Below are 15,699 nucleotides of genomic sequence, written 5' to 3' on the forward strand. Positions count from 1 at the left end.
CCTCCTCTTCCCCTTTGCAATAACATGTCACAGGAATTCTCAAGGCCAGAGATTGCCTTTATTCAGCTGATTTGTACAATGGCACTTTGGTCCCTGGCATGGACTTTGCCTCTCACCAAAAGGACTGTGCTGCCATTGCATCTGTGAACTGTAGGTTCTGATACCACAAAACCATAGAATGGTTAGGGCTGGAAGGGAACTTAAAAATCATCATAGTTCCAACCCCCCTGCATGGACAGGGGCATCTGCCACTATACCAGGTTGCTCAGAGCCCCATCCAACATGGACTAGAATACTTCCAGGAAGGGGGCAGCCATAACTTCCTTGGACAACTTATACTAGTGTCTCAACACCCTCACACTGAAGAACTTCTTCCTTATGTCTAAACTTAATCTACCTTCTTTCAGTTTAAACCATTACCCCTTGTCCTATTGCTACATGCCCTTAAAAGTGTCCCCTCTGGCTTTCTTGTAGGCCCTTTTCACCCGGGAGCTTCCTCTTCCCCAGCTCTATCCACCTGCCTTCATAGCAGAGGTGTTCCAACCCCAGATCATTTTTGTGGCCCTTCTCTGGACTCACTCCAACAACTCCATGTCCTTCCTGTGTTGAAGGCTCCATAACTGGACACAGTACTCCACGTGGGGACTCACAAGAGCTGAGTAGAGGGGGAGAATCACCTCCCCTGACCTGCTGGTCACCCTTCTTTTGATGCAGCCCAGGTTGTGGCTGGTTTTCTGGACTGTGAGTGCACATTGCCAGCTCATGCTAAGCTCATCAACAAACATTTCCAAGCCCTTTTCCTCAAGGCTGTTCATAGAATTTTTCAGGTTGCAAAAGACCTTTAAGATCATCAAGTCCAACCACATTGTAACTCTTATCAATGATTAACATAACTCTACCAAGTCCAGTGCTCAAGCCATGTTTCTAAGCACAACATCTATATGTCTTTTAAATATCTCATGGGATGGTGATTCAACACCTTCCTGAGCAGTCTAATCAAGTGCTCAATTACCTTTTCAGTGCAGAGGTTTCTTCTAGTAGCTAATCTACACCTTTTCTGGCACAACTTGATACCATATCCTCTTGTCCTCTTCCTTGTTCCTAGGGAGAAGAGAGCAATCCACTCCTCTCTATAGCCTTCTTTCAGGTAGCTGTAGAGAGTGATAATGGTCTCCGCTCAGCCTGCTTTTCTATGGTTAAACAACCCCAGTTCCTTCAAACTCTCCTCAGAACTCTTCACCAGCTTTTATCTCAATCCATTATCCACCCATCCTGTATCTGTGTTTGGGACTGCACCAGCCCAGGTGCAGAACCTTTCATTTGGCCTTGTTGATGTTCATAAGGTTGGAATGGGACAACTTCTCAAGGCTATTAAGGTGCCTTTGGAAGACTTCCTTCTCTCCAGTGTCCAAAAAACTGGTGATAGAAGAGCATTATTACAGTACACCCACCTCTGAGCTATCTGCTGCACAACTCTGCTACCATAATAATTTCTGCCCAAGACAGCATGATCATCTTTGGTCTTCTGCATTTAGAGACATTGTACTACACCCACTGTGAGAATTGTACAAATAACATAGAATTATATGCTAAGTAGTAGCACACTAGCTTAAGGTGACTGTCTGCTGTAGGCATTGCAACCTGTCTTGCAGACTATGATAGTGCAGAGGAAAAGTGGGTGAGAAGTAGGGAATACTCATCATACCCTTAAATATCTAAGGGAAAAAAGGGAAGCAAGACGAAGATACTGACTGGGATTACACTACTTCCTTAATCACTACCACCAACAGCATGTTCAGCCTTATCCATGTCTCTTTTTTTTTAACTGCAAAATGTTAAATGTTTTGCACAGCTAGAAGAGAGAAATTTTTAGATAACTGCTAACAGCAAATAAACATACAAGCTGTAGACATCTTGTGGGGTTTTTAATACTTTAGGCAGGTGACAGCTTGTGAAAGGCAAGGTAAGGAAAATCTGAAAACTTTATTATTGGGCAGAATGATGGATGCAGAACAAGGTAATGTGGTGCAGTGTCCTGTAATCCTACTAGCTATTGATATCCAGAAGCATGGAAGCAGCCTGCCAAATTTGCCCTTCAGAACTACTATAATGCATCAAAGGCTGATAAATGCACACATTTACATGTCTGAACATGCAGAATCAAAAGGATTTCCCTAAACAGGGACTGTGCTTAACTGGATGTATTATAAAAATATGATTACACCTCTGGTCTCAAACAAACAAAAGTCCTAGGACTCTTCAATTGCATCGGCTGAGTTCTTGTAGACGTTGCAGATCTGGCATAACAATTGCTGCCTTGAGCAGAAGAGGGTTTCTATTAGCTAACTGGCTGCATCTAGAAAGATGCTTCCATGCTTATCAAGTAAGAATCTGTAGGGAGGCAGCTGCCACATTCACTGATTTACTGCATCTGTCATGAGATACAGGCTCTCAGCTCCCCTGACATACACTTGTACTGGGAATACTTGGTGGAGCAAGCACAGTGGGGTAAGATGCATTAGCAGGGATTTTCCTGAGAACAATCTGTCTGAGAAATTTGCTGTTAATTTCAGCAAGTGCAACTACTTACAAGAGACTTAGCTAAAAGCAAAAGTACAAGACAGAAAAATCACCTTTATCCTGGCCCAAACCAGGACAAATCCAAAGGCTCCCTCCTTTTGTTACAGTTTATAGTAGAAATAAAAATAATATTAGTTGTAAAATTTTAAAATGGACAAATTAAGAGTTAGAAGGGGCTCGGGTAGACTAAAACTCTGGGAATAAGTAACTAGTTAAGAGTGAGCTAACCCTTACAAGAACAATGATCAAAGGAGAATAAGGAGTGTGTTGACCCCATCAGCAAAAACATTAATCAAAAGGAGAATAGTTAAGCAAACTGATGCCATGTACCAAAGATCAAGATAAAATATTGTATCCAGGTGGTGGGCCAGGTGGTAATGACAGCTGAAACGGTAAACCGTGGATTTACAGTTTAAGAGATGACTATCTATTGTTATTTGTAAGATCTATGTGACTGTTTGTCTATTGTTATCTGCATGATCTATGTGACTGTTTGTGACTAAAATTTATGTAACTCTGTACGTGGCCTGTAATGAAAAAGAGTATAAAAGCTGAACCAAAAACGAGGGTCTTCGGAACCCTGACTTGGGACGCTAGTCCTCAGGCTTCCCGGGCCCTGAATAAAGCACCGCATAAACTGACTCTGTTGGTTTGTGTTTTGGTTACGGGCAACACTTTCATATGTCCTCATGCTAAAATAAACTACTATTTTTTTCTTTTTTTTCTCACCTGCCCAAGCTTGATAGCACTGTTGAAATCATGTCCCTTCTTCAAAAGGTTATCTTTCCCCAGCTACACAATTCTACTCAGCCCAAACTCTTTTGCTCCCAATAATAAGCCATATATTTACAGAGCAAGTAAGAACAGTTCTTTCTCCTTCTACATGTCATGAAAGCAAACTTAGATCTGTGACAGGATTCTCCTTTCCCATTACTTCTTCCTCTCTTTAACCCATGATAAAGAAAGTATCTTTGTTTTTCACAGCTTCACACCTCAACAGAGAAAAATTCAACAGTAAAATCCCAGTAAAGTTTTTTTGTTCTTTAAAAAAAAAACAACCACAAAACCACAACAAAGCAGACAAAATGCTTGACTTTTGTGTTTACAACCCAAAACCAAGAAGCTGACCAAAATAACACACTCTGATAGGAAATATAAAAGGCTATATTATATATCAGAAAGAGTAAAGCATGAGCTCCCAAACAGGTTCTGCTTTCTTGTTAGTCCAGCAGCAAATATCAAGTTAAATATTGTAATCATGACAGTCATTAGTTACTGCTCAGCCTCATGTCTCCAGCCCAGAAATTAGTCTGCTCAGAGCCCAGATAGCTGAACAAGCAGTCACTTTTTATCATATAACTGAGGCTGGGAGGCCAATCTGAAGGAAAGCTACATATGTTCTATATTAGGAAGAAAATCCCTAATTTAAAAGAAGGTAAAAGACTGCATTTAAAACACAGCAATGTAAAGAAAATAATAATAATAAAATAAAATATAAAATAAAAAAATCTCTTATAACAGTGATATGACTTGCAAGGAAAGTTCACATAACCTTAAGCTATAGAATTTTAGCCAAAGAGTTATGAACTGTTTGTAAACTTTAATTTGTATGTACGGAGGCATTTATCACTGTAAAGTATTTAAGATAGCTGTTGCAACCAATAGATGAAAAATCATTACCTTTTGCACTTTGTTGGAAAGTGTAAACTTCTTACTAGGTTTAATGCATAAGTTAAAAATTACTATTGAATATAAGAGACATTTAAGGTATCTCTCAAAGTTTTTTTCAGGTAACAAATGGAGCTTATGCAAAGCAATATGGTTTGGTGTCCAAGTGAATACATGTGACGAATGCTGTTTCTCAAGCATTGGTACTCAGACCAGTGCTATTTAACATCTTTTTCAGCAACATGGACAGTGGAATTAAAAGCACCCTCAGCAAGTTTGCTGACAACACCAAGCTGTGTCACCATGCTGGAGGGAAGGAATTCCATCCAGTGGGACCTTGGTGGGCTCAAGAATTGAGCTTGTGCAAACTTCATGAAGTTCAATAAGGCCAAGTGCAAGGTTCTGCACCTGGGTCAAGGTCCCACGCAGGATTACAGGCTGGGAGGAGAAAGGATTGAGGTCAGCCCTGAGGAGAAAGACTTGGGAGTGGTGATGGACCAGAAGCTCAACATGAGCTGTCAATATGCCCTGGCAGCCCAGAAAGCCAGCCATGTCCTGAGCTGCATCAAAAGAAGGAGAGACAACCGGTTGAGTGAGGTGATTCTCCGCCTCTACTCTGCTCTTGTGAGACCCCACCTGGAGTATTGTGTCCAGTTCTGGAGTACCCAGCATAAGAAGGACATCTAACTCCTTAAGCTATGAATCTCGGCCTATGAAGACAGGCTGAGGAAGTTGGGGTTGTGTCTGAAGAAGAGGAGAAAGCTGGAGCAGGGCTTTTTTGCACAGATGTGTAGCAAAAGCACAAGGGGCAATTGTTTAAAATTTGAAGAGGGAAGATTTAGGCTAAAAATCCATTCAAACAGGCTAATTTGGATTACACTTGTCAGTTTGAGGCACACAGAATATGTTCTACAGTTATGGCTAATATTGAGCAGTTCTACATTACTGCATTTCCACAACTCTGGTTTCAAAATACAAACATAGCTCTGATTTATTAAAAAGCAAGGAGTGGAAGGTTTATTCTACATCACTATACATGGACTTAGTGCCTTAATTATTTGTGTATTAATTACGCAGTGTAACACTAACAAGGTTTTGTTCAGCATCATTAAAAACTCACTTTTTCATTGTCTCTAAGCACATGCCAGAAGGCTGAGTATTTCTCTACCAAATTTTAAAATGAAATCCCAGTTTAGGCCCCAGTTCATGAAAGCACTTTAATTTAAGCCATGTTTAAGATGTTTCTTTAAGTAAGAATGGTTTTAGGAACTCAGTACTACTGTAATGCTTTACTTTTTTGCTCCATCTCTGATATTCCTCTACAGGATAGAACTAATTAGAGCAAATAACGTCCAGAAGTTTTTTGCATTAAAAAAGTGTTATACAGGAAAACAATCCTTCCATACACAACTCTACCACCATAGGCAATTTTGCTGCTATGTTAAACATAGCTGAGAACAAAGCTATTCATATTTTAACTATTACACAAACAAAATAAGCAACCTAAATTGGCTCAAATTCCTACCAGCTGTGGCATCTTTGTAATTGCCGATCTGAAACCTGGCTACCAAGGTAAAAATAACTTACAAATAATGAATTGTTTCCTGGAAGCTTATTGGCTCAGCCAGAAGATACATAGAATAAAATATGTATGTATTGTATTGTTGCATACAACCACGCATAATTTTCTTTCTTATTTAGTTCCTTTACCTCTTTCACACTGTGGGCCAGTAAATCCGTAGACACAGGCACAGCGGTTAGGTCCAATACATCGTCCTCCATTCTGGCAGCCATTTCCACAGACAGCTTTAATTAACAACAACAACAAAATTAAATTTTATAACAGTATTTCAAAGATTGCCATATGCAGTATTAAAAAATAATTTTTTTCCCTCTCAACTACTCTTTCTGGGTGTGAAGATGAAGCTGATCTCCTTTCTACCCATCATCATCAAGAAAAATGATTTCTCAAGTCGAATTCTGTCAATCCAAATTCCATTAGGACCTGTTTCACGCTAATTGCAAGCAGCTACTTAATCATATTCACAGATTCCTAGCAGATGTTTAATTTAACTATATTTTTAAACAGTTGTGCAGTTCAAGTCAGTAATCATAAGAATTTACATCCATCACCAAATATACCAGATAAGAATTTCACAATTTTAAGGGGCTCCGAGCACATTAACTTGCACTATTCAGTACCGAGAGTAATAAGCCTTCCAAGAAATGAGGCTTAGGGAGTCTGAGAGACCAACAGTTCAGGTCTCCAAACTGCTACTGCTCACATTTAGAGAAAGGGAAAAGAATTACCAGTTTAACTCATCTTTACCTACCTTCAAAAACTGTAGTACCTAAAAGGTCCAAACAAGAAATAAAACAGCTTGGAGGAATATAAATCCATAGTACATATAGAAGCAGAGGATACTCTACACTTATGAGTCTTTGGAGCACCCACTCATGCTATTGCTCATTGTGAATCAAGAAAAAAGACTGCTGTGAAATCACTGAAATCTTCAAGTTCAAAGGAAACAGTTCTTCAATAAGGTTGAAAAATACAATTAGAAGAAAGCTTTAACTAACTAATTCTATTTTCAGGCTCATTGCTTCCAGGACATACAACCTTGTTCAGGACTAGTACAAGTTCCAGATCAAAGTATTTCACTGTAAAGCACAGCCCCATCAATTTTAAGTGGCTCTGAACAAAATCAAAGAAATTTTGGTCTAGAAGTTGCTAGGCTTCCTTCCTATGCAGGTCTCCACAGTCTGAACATGGCATTTTTAACACATTTGAATATCCGGTGCAAAAGAACCTCAGCAACCTAGAGAAGCTAAGTATTTCAAACTGAAAAAAAAAAAAAGTATATGTACATCTTATATGACCACAAAGGAGAACATAAAATATTTGGTAATGTGGATACGTGTTAAAGCCTTACTTTTTGCAAGAATAAAATTAATTACTTTTTACGTCAAACTAATATCTTATGCATAAAATTAAGATATATTTTATAACTGCTTATGTTACATTACTGAATTAATGGTCAATGATATTTTTGTGAGACAATTAACTTCGGTAGATTTAAGACATAATTACACTTTATTAATAATAAGGAAATACTTAAATTTTTCACACATTCTTTCCATACTGTGACTATGAGACAAATACTCAGTAGAAATCAACTATTATATACACTGAACCTCCACAGCTGGTTCAGTTAGATGAATTCTTTTAGAGTCACTGCCTGAAAATTCATTTTCATTTATTCATGGGAAATATGACCTGTCTGAGACCAAATATCTTAAAATTAGCAGGAAGGTGCCAACAACTCCTGAAAGTAAATCTGGCTGTGACTAAGGTCACATTTTAGGATTACAATTATTATCTAAAATTCTAGAGAATTTTAGCCAGGTAGAAATAAAGCAAGAGTAAGACCGCTCCACAGCATTTGCAAGAATGTCTCAGACAAAAGGACATTCTTCCACACTTCAATCTTCCACAACTTCATACAGTTGTCATTTCTTTGTCTCTGCTTCCTTCAGACTGCTTTCAACAATTACTTTCTCCTTCCCCCTTCTGAACTGTGTCATTTTACCCTGTTTTCTTCCTTTCTGCATCACTCTATTACCATTTCCCTCCCTATTTCTGAGCTTCTGTTCTGATACTTAAACTCTTTTTGACCCTCTTGATTTATCAAGCCCTTCTGTGAGTCCTTCCCTTCTGCAACTGCAGAAGCTTTAATAAACTCATGACTGTTTTTCTGTCATTTGCCTTTTCTGTTTCTTAGTCTCACAAGCTCCTTGACTTCCATTGTTCACTCTAGACGAGTCACTTATATTACAAGTGAGTTTTAGGTTTTTGAGGTGTGTTTTTGAAGTTCCTTTTGGCTTCTTTCCTTGCTCCTAGTTTTCTTATTTGATAATATCAAGAAGACACACGTTTTTGCACTGTATCAGACACCTGAGTTACTTATTGCTGTTTCTTGCTGAAGTTCATTTTAATCTTTTAATCTACTTGATTATTGAAGATACTTTGTTTCCCATGACTTCACCCCTGCAGCCTTTAGTGATTTTTCTTGTTTGCTGAACTTGTAGAGCTTGTAAACATTGTACTGTGATAGGTAGAACTGTGCAAATAATTGACTTTCTAGTTTGCCTGCAAACCAAGAAGGTACACAAAAGCTGGAACCATATTTTATCTTTTTTCCCCCTAGTCAGGCAGAAAAGAGAAAAACATACTTTAACCTAGCAGCTTGTCTGTTGCTCTGAGATGGAGAAACTGTCACAGAGAACAAAAAATTTAAAAAGGAGAGCTTGTCATAGCTCCTAAAGGTTTTTCCAAAAGTATCTGGAAAATACTGTTTTGAATTTTAGAGAATACAACTACAATTCATGCATTAATTGACTTGCAGCTATAGATTACACCCCCAAACAGCATGCAATTTCTCAAAGACACTTAAATGTATTTCAGCATATTGGCTTTTTTGTCTTTCTACTAATGTAAGAAGGCTACACAATTTAATTTTAGCTGCAAGAGAGCTATTACTTACGCTGGCCACAGTAAGTTCCAATGTAGCCCTTCTGACACTGGCACCGGTCGTCTGCACATGTGCCACCATTCATGCACCTGATGTTGCATTGTTGTACTGCAGCAGAGCACAGGCAGAGAAATACCAGTGTTAGGGGAAAACACCACATTGGGAAGGAAAACGTGAATAAAAACAGACACGTGGAATTAGACTTGAGCTTTTGTACAATATACTTTACACATCTATGTGTACACTTAGGTGTTCTTGCAATGAAAGCTGACCAAGCTTATAGCTGTAAGTCAGCCATCATTTTAAAAGCAATCATGAAGAGGGTATTTTAGAGATTTTCATTACTATATCTAGTGAAGTAGAATTTTTGAACATCTTAGAAGCTGTACAATCTTTATTTCTTCAGAAAACTGACTCGATTAAAATACAGATACTATACACATTTACACTTGCTAATCTCCTTAAAGACTTTGTTATCAATTTTTTCTTAAACATACATATGCACTGTATCAAATTTTATCAAAACCTAAAGGTAAGTTACTAAGTCTAAGTTACATGCATGTATGCAGCAATGAAAAGAAATTTCTAAAGGATTTACACAGTAGTTATTTTTGAGCTGACAGTCACAGTGAATTAGTTACAACACAATCCCTAATGAAAATAAATATAGTAAGTCCTTACTAGATTTTGATCCACAAGTAGGTGATATTTGTCCACTTGCACAAGTGCACATGTTAGGACAGGAACAAAATCCATCACCACAGCTATTTCTACAAATCGCTGAGGAAGAACACAATAAAAACAATGACTAACAGCAAACTTAGTCTCAAGCTATAGCAAAAAAGCTAAAAGCTTATTTAAAACAAAAAAAAATTAAAAATCCAGTACATGAATGCTCACTTCACTGGGACAACTACCATAAACACAACAGTAATTTTAAATGAAAATAATGGAATTTTGGTATAATTGGTATCTCTGACAAATTTAAAGACAAGCCAAATTTACTGTGGCATATTCAAACACTGGTCTGACCACTGAAACCAAGACCTGCAGAATACTTTACCAAGAGTCCAAGATTTGAATGAATATAAACATTATGTATGATAAATGTCAATTTATGCTATGGCTTCTTACAATCAATATTTTAGAAGCATTTTTGCACTTTATGAGATTATCCAACATTTACAAAAAAAGATGTTTTATGTGAAGTCAATGCCCTGATGCTGAGCTTTGCAGATTTTGAGTAGGTTTTCTAAATATAGTTTTCTGTACTCAAGTATTTCCACACTGTCATTTGGAAACTACCTTTATAAAATCTCAGGGAAGCCTGTCCACACCACATTATTTGTGCATAATGTGGATGCCCCAATGCTCCCAAGTTGTGCCTTCTTCCCTTCTTGCTCACCACCCAAGGGAGCTCCATTGCACAAAAGAACAACAGAAACCGCAAAGAGGTCAAGTCTAGATCCAGATTCATAAGGGCACCAAAATGAATTAATCTACATAATCCATAGGATGACAAAATGTACCAAAAGAAAGCTTGAAGAATTAGAGCAATTACAGCACAGGATGCTCTCAAAAAGCACATATTTTGCTAGAGACACCTTATAGACCAAAAACAACAATGAAAAATCCCAGCTTCTTCATAAATAATTCTGCAGAATTTGATAGAATCAAATAATCTCCTCTGAAGGACTACAAAAGGAACAAATATCTCTCGCAGATAATTTGCCAAGAACATACTGGTTACCCTAGGGGGAAAAAAAAAAAGCCTGCATACATTAAAAGGAAAGAAAAAGTACATAAAAGGTACATAAAAGAAAAAGCAGAAGTAAGACCTTCCCCAGAATGCCTGTGCTCCTCTTCCAGTTTAGGAAAACTTGCATAAGTCAGATGCACCTCCTGTCCTATAAGGAAGAAAATTGTTTCCCTGCCCTGTTACAGAATTTAAATGTTTCCCATGAAATCTACATGCTGTCTTTCACCTTTTCTCCACCAAACCAGAAGTTCTGTAATGATGTCAAACGCAACCAAACCAGAGCGGATTTTGTAAACCCATGGTCTCCTTGACATACTACAATAAAGGCCACATTTTCTTTACAACAGAGAAGCAGACAAAGCCACGTTAGTGATCCAATGACATTATTCTATGGGCATCAAAAAACAGGCAATGTGAATCACTTTTACCATCAGCAGACTTAAAAGTGAAAAACAGGACTTAACAAACACAGGGAACAGAGCTGTTTGCCTTGTATCACTGTTCAGATCATCTTTATACAACAGTGTTCAATCTCCTGCTTAAGGAAAGTCTATAGATAGACTATTATCTTAGTATATTACATGTTAAGTAATAATTTCCTACCAGCTGGAAGACCTAGAGCTGAAAGCATATTCTAAATATGCTTTCATTGGTAAAGTTTATTTTCTTTAAAGAAAAAGTAAACCAAACAGATCTTCTGGTTTTTAGATAAGAGATCACTTTTAATCATAAACATGTCAAATGCAGCCAACAGCCATTACATTATCAACTGAAAATACTGTATGGTCAGAATGGTTTCCTCTTGACCTATCACCAGCTCATAGATCTCTCTTCATTAAATAATCCTTTAAAATCACCAGTTACAATTTGCAGTAATTATAATCAGTGATTCTCAGCTAAAACGTTTGCTAGCTTTTCTGTCATCCCATACAGAAGGTTCTAGCTGAACAGCTGCAGACAGAGTGACCATTATCTCAAACACTCAAGGTGAGCCTAGAAATATGTGTTCTTAATCTTGAAAATCTTAAAAAAATATATAAATAGGAAAGTGTCATAGCCAATCTCACAGATGTACCACAAAATCATTCACCTTTCAAACAGATTAGAGAGCTGCAATTCAACTCCAATAAGTAAAGAGGAGCCAAAATATGTCATTCGTGCACATAAATTAATAAGTCGAAGATCAGTCATAATGCAAAGAGACCTGAGACTGAGGTCTTCTAAGAGGCACGGAGTCCCACTTCATAAAAATTTCTGAAAGCACCTCAATCATTATCCCTCCCTTAAATTCATTTTATTTAGATACTCAGACAAATTTGAAAAGCCTATCAACAGCAGCCTAAATCCACTTTTTAAACTATTGTTTACACTTAAGCAAGCACATATTGTATTGCTCCTCTTATTCCACAGTGGTATTGATACCAGTATCTTCCTCAGAGTGACATGGTTAACCTTTGCTAGGAAATGCTAGGTCAACCTTAGATGAAAATCACTGGCACATGGTATAGTTCTAATGGCAAATTTAGTCATGTAAAACAAATAGGCTGTGAATAGGCTGATAATCATAAGGCATAAGGCAACAGAGCAAATTCACCTTTAACTTTGGCAGATGTTGGCTTAGCATCCATTCCTACCCTAGTTTAGTCCTGGATGCCTGTAGTTTCCTTGGTGGAGTATTACAAAAACTTCCATTGGTTAAGTAAAAAGCAGTATGTTGTTGAACTTAAATTCTGAAGTTGACCTTGCTTACTGGCAAAAGAGATGGTGACAAGCTAGGATGAATGAGACCAGACTCACACTAAAATTCAAGGACTATAAGAATCATGTGTCTAGTTTGGCTTCTATCTAACAAAGAGAATATCAAATTAATTATCTATTTCCTCTCTAGGTAGACAATTTATTTTTCTTTCACGGGAGGGGGCAAGTCCTGCCATCAGCCACATTTGTCACAGTACCTAATATGACCAGGTGGTCATCTGAATCTACATTCTTTATAGCTGTAACAGCACAAGTAAAAATGAAAGGCAAGAGAACAAGCACCTCAGGCACAACACAGTTTTATACTGGATTGTCATTTCAAGCCTAATATAGAAGTTTCACAAAACTTTAGAATTGATTTGCTTTATAACAAGACTTTTTGCGTCTTTTTTTTCTTTGTTACCTGAACTGAATATTTGATTTATGGAAGGCTTTTTCCTTCTTCCTTTGTTGTCAAGTTCTTATTTTTTAAAGCTTAATTGAAGAAATGCCTCTTATGAACATGCCAAAGAAAACAACAGGAAGATGTCAACCTTCAGATTACTAAAAAAGTGAACATGTAAACCCCCAGTTTCTTTTTCTTATTTTTTAAAAATGGGAAAAGAATTGAATTCTCTCTTCTCATACTGGAGTAGTAACTCACAGAAAAATATTTTTTTTATTATCCCAAGGGCAGTAGAAACTTGAAGGTAGACACTTACGAACAATGCACTGATTTCCTCCAGGGAGTGTTTTCCACCCAGGACAACAGTAGGAATGGAATCTAGAACCACACACATTTGGTCTGCCACAAAGGAAAAAAAATAAATGTGAATACAAAAATGCAAATCTGTACAAGCAGAAATCCAAAGTTCTATGTACACACAAGGGAAAACAAAACAGCTGCATGAAACAAGCAAAAGTGTATAGCAAAGATGCCCAGAAAAAATCAGCCCCAACCAAAATCTTCCTCCACTATAGTAAGTTCCAAGCCATTTTATTTTAAGTTAACTAATATAAATTAGTTGAATAATTAGTTCAAGAGTGGGCCACTCAGCTCCGGTGGAATTCCAGAGGATATGCAGGGGATGAGTTTGGCCCCACATTCACACGTCCTAAAAGTCTTGCCACAAAAATTGGCCTCATGCTGCCATCTGACACAAGACAAAGGGGACGGCTGCTCATGAAGATTAATAAACTAATTCAAATTACCAAGCACACCCCAAAACATTAGAAAAAAAAAACGGATTTTTTTCATAGTTTCTCAGTAGAAGTCAAAATAGAGTGAATGTCAAAGTATCTTAACACTGTAAAGTGAAGAAAAAGCCCTACACATTTGTTAGTTGTAACATATCCCCAATGTCTGCTTTTAATACAATCGCAGTAATTAAAAGACTGTATTTCATTGCCCAGAACAAAACACCAAGTTCCAGTCATCGCAATTCCTAAACCATGTTTAAGGGGTCGGCAGGTAGGATGGATGCACAGCGGGCAAAAACACACCACGCAGGGTGGGGTCGGCGGCGGGGGGCGGCTGCAGGGGGATGGAGGATGGCCGCCCGCTGGGGGCAGCAGGGAAGGGGGTTCGGGCTGCGGGAGGCGGAGGCCCGAGCGCAGCGCGTCCCTACCCGCGGAGCACATCCTGCTGTCCTCGCCTGCGGACCCGGCCGGCGGCGATGCCGGCCTCGTCCTCCCGGTACGCGGTCGCAGGGTAGATGGCACTCGCTCCTCCTGCCGGACGGACCGGCGGCGGCTTTTGTTGCCCGGCTACTCCCTGAGCCCAAAGCGCCAGGCAGCCCGGCCACAGGCAGCAGGGCTGCACCCAGAGCCACCGCCGTGCCCCCATCCTGCGGCTGTCCCGGTCGGAAACGGCAGCGGGTGGGAAGCCGCAGAGAGGTGTGCCTGTCCCGCACCGCCTGCAACGGGCAACGCTCCGCTCCTGGCCGGGGAAGGCGTCAGCCGGGATAACTCTGTCTTCGCTTCTCCAGAGCCGTCGCAGCCGTCAGCAGGATACGGGGATACCACCACCGGGGTCCACGTCGCATCCCCCTCCCGCCCTCTCTCCCAAAAGCGGGGAAAACAGAGCTGGGAAGAAAGAAAAAGAGGTTGAGTCGATCGGGCTCTTGTTTCCCTTCCCCCCTCCCCTCCCCCCCAAAAAAAAAAAAAAAAAAAAAAGGGAAATCCAACAGAACCACGTAGAATTTCCCCAGAAACTCAGGGAACAAGCTGGCAATTAACCGCCAATACAGAATTGTAAAATTCGTAGTACTGCGAGGGAACGCCCCTGCCCAGCCCAGGGGCGGTTTTACAGGCGGCTGGCGGGGCGGGAGAGACCGGGAGGCGGGGCCGGTGCCTCCGGGCCGGTGCTGCGGCGGCCCCGGGGGGAGGGGGAAGCGGGAAGCGGTTCCGTGAGAGCGGGATGAGGGCTAGAGGTGTGGTGCTGCCGGCACTGCGTGGCCGGGCCGAGCCGGGCCGGTCCGGCCCAAAGGGAGCGGTGTGGGTGCCGCTGCTGGGTCTACCATGGCAGCCATGTGGCGGGGGCCGGGAAGGGGGCAGTGGGGGAGAGGAGCAAGGCCGCCGGAGAGCTGGGGTGAGAGGGGAGAATGGGGGAGAGCGGGGGGCGCTGAACAAGTAGAGCTGACCTCAAAGGGAATTCTGCTTTTCCTTCGTCTCCCCTTTCCAGCCCCCTGCGGGCTGTACCATGAAATACCCACTATCATTTGGAGGCTTGTAGTAAAACCCCTGCATGGAAAAGCGCCTGGGGTTCAAAAGAAATGCCCACATCGAAGCTGCAGAATAGGGCCCGACCCGGCAGCGTGAAGCCGGGGGATGGGCCTTTCACTTGGCCTGGCAAGCACTCGGAGCCGGGACCGCGCCCCCCGGGTCGTGGGTCCGATCCTCCTCGGGGTCCGTCAAGGGAAGCGACGCACCGCGGCCTCTGAAGCGGGAGAGCGGTCCCGTCGGGGGTCGGCTAATCCTGGTGTATTTGTTCTTTTGTCAGAGAGCTGCTGAATTCTTCACACTACTTGAAACAGAGCAAAGGGTTTTTGAACGCCGCTAGTTTCCAGTTTCTTTCAAGAGTAGTTTTTTTGAGTTCACATTTTAAAAGTTTTACTTGTACATATGCTGTTCCTCTCTACATAAACATCTATGAAAATAAATATAAAAGAGCCTCAGGCTGACTAATTGCATGCTTACCCTTTCAGACCAAACACATAAGTTTATCTAGATGGGCTGAATAGGTAGCCAGTAGAAAGCAAATGAATGCAATGAAAACATCTCTGCTGGAAGGCCTGAGTGTACCCTTTGGTCGTTTTGACAACACCAGAACACAATCTAGTTTTGTTCTGTGAGGAAGTCTGCAGCTTTGAATTGTAGCTCTATCATTAAGCACCTCGCTCTACATATCATGACATACTGTAG

At 40.3% G+C, this 15,699-nt stretch overlaps 1 protein-coding gene across 1 annotated transcript in view; it reads right to left on the minus strand.

Moving 5' to 3' along the window:
- Positions 1-14,122, minus strand: part of FBN2 (fibrillin 2) — a 162,890-nt gene extending 148,768 nt beyond the window's left edge. Inside the window, 5 exon segments of the mRNA XM_030467573.1 lie at positions 5,959-6,054; positions 8,793-8,888; positions 9,462-9,560; positions 12,999-13,081; positions 13,905-14,122. Coding sequence (XP_030323433.1) covers positions 5,959-6,054; positions 8,793-8,888; positions 9,462-9,560; positions 12,999-13,081; positions 13,905-14,122 — 592 coding nt within the window.
- Positions 14,123-15,699: the final 1,577 nt, after the last annotated feature.

Source organism: Calypte anna, chromosome Z, assembly GCF_003957555.1.
Source record: "Calypte anna isolate BGI_N300 chromosome Z, bCalAnn1_v1.p, whole genome shotgun sequence".
NCBI lineage: Eukaryota > Metazoa > Chordata > Aves > Apodiformes > Trochilidae > Calypte > Calypte anna.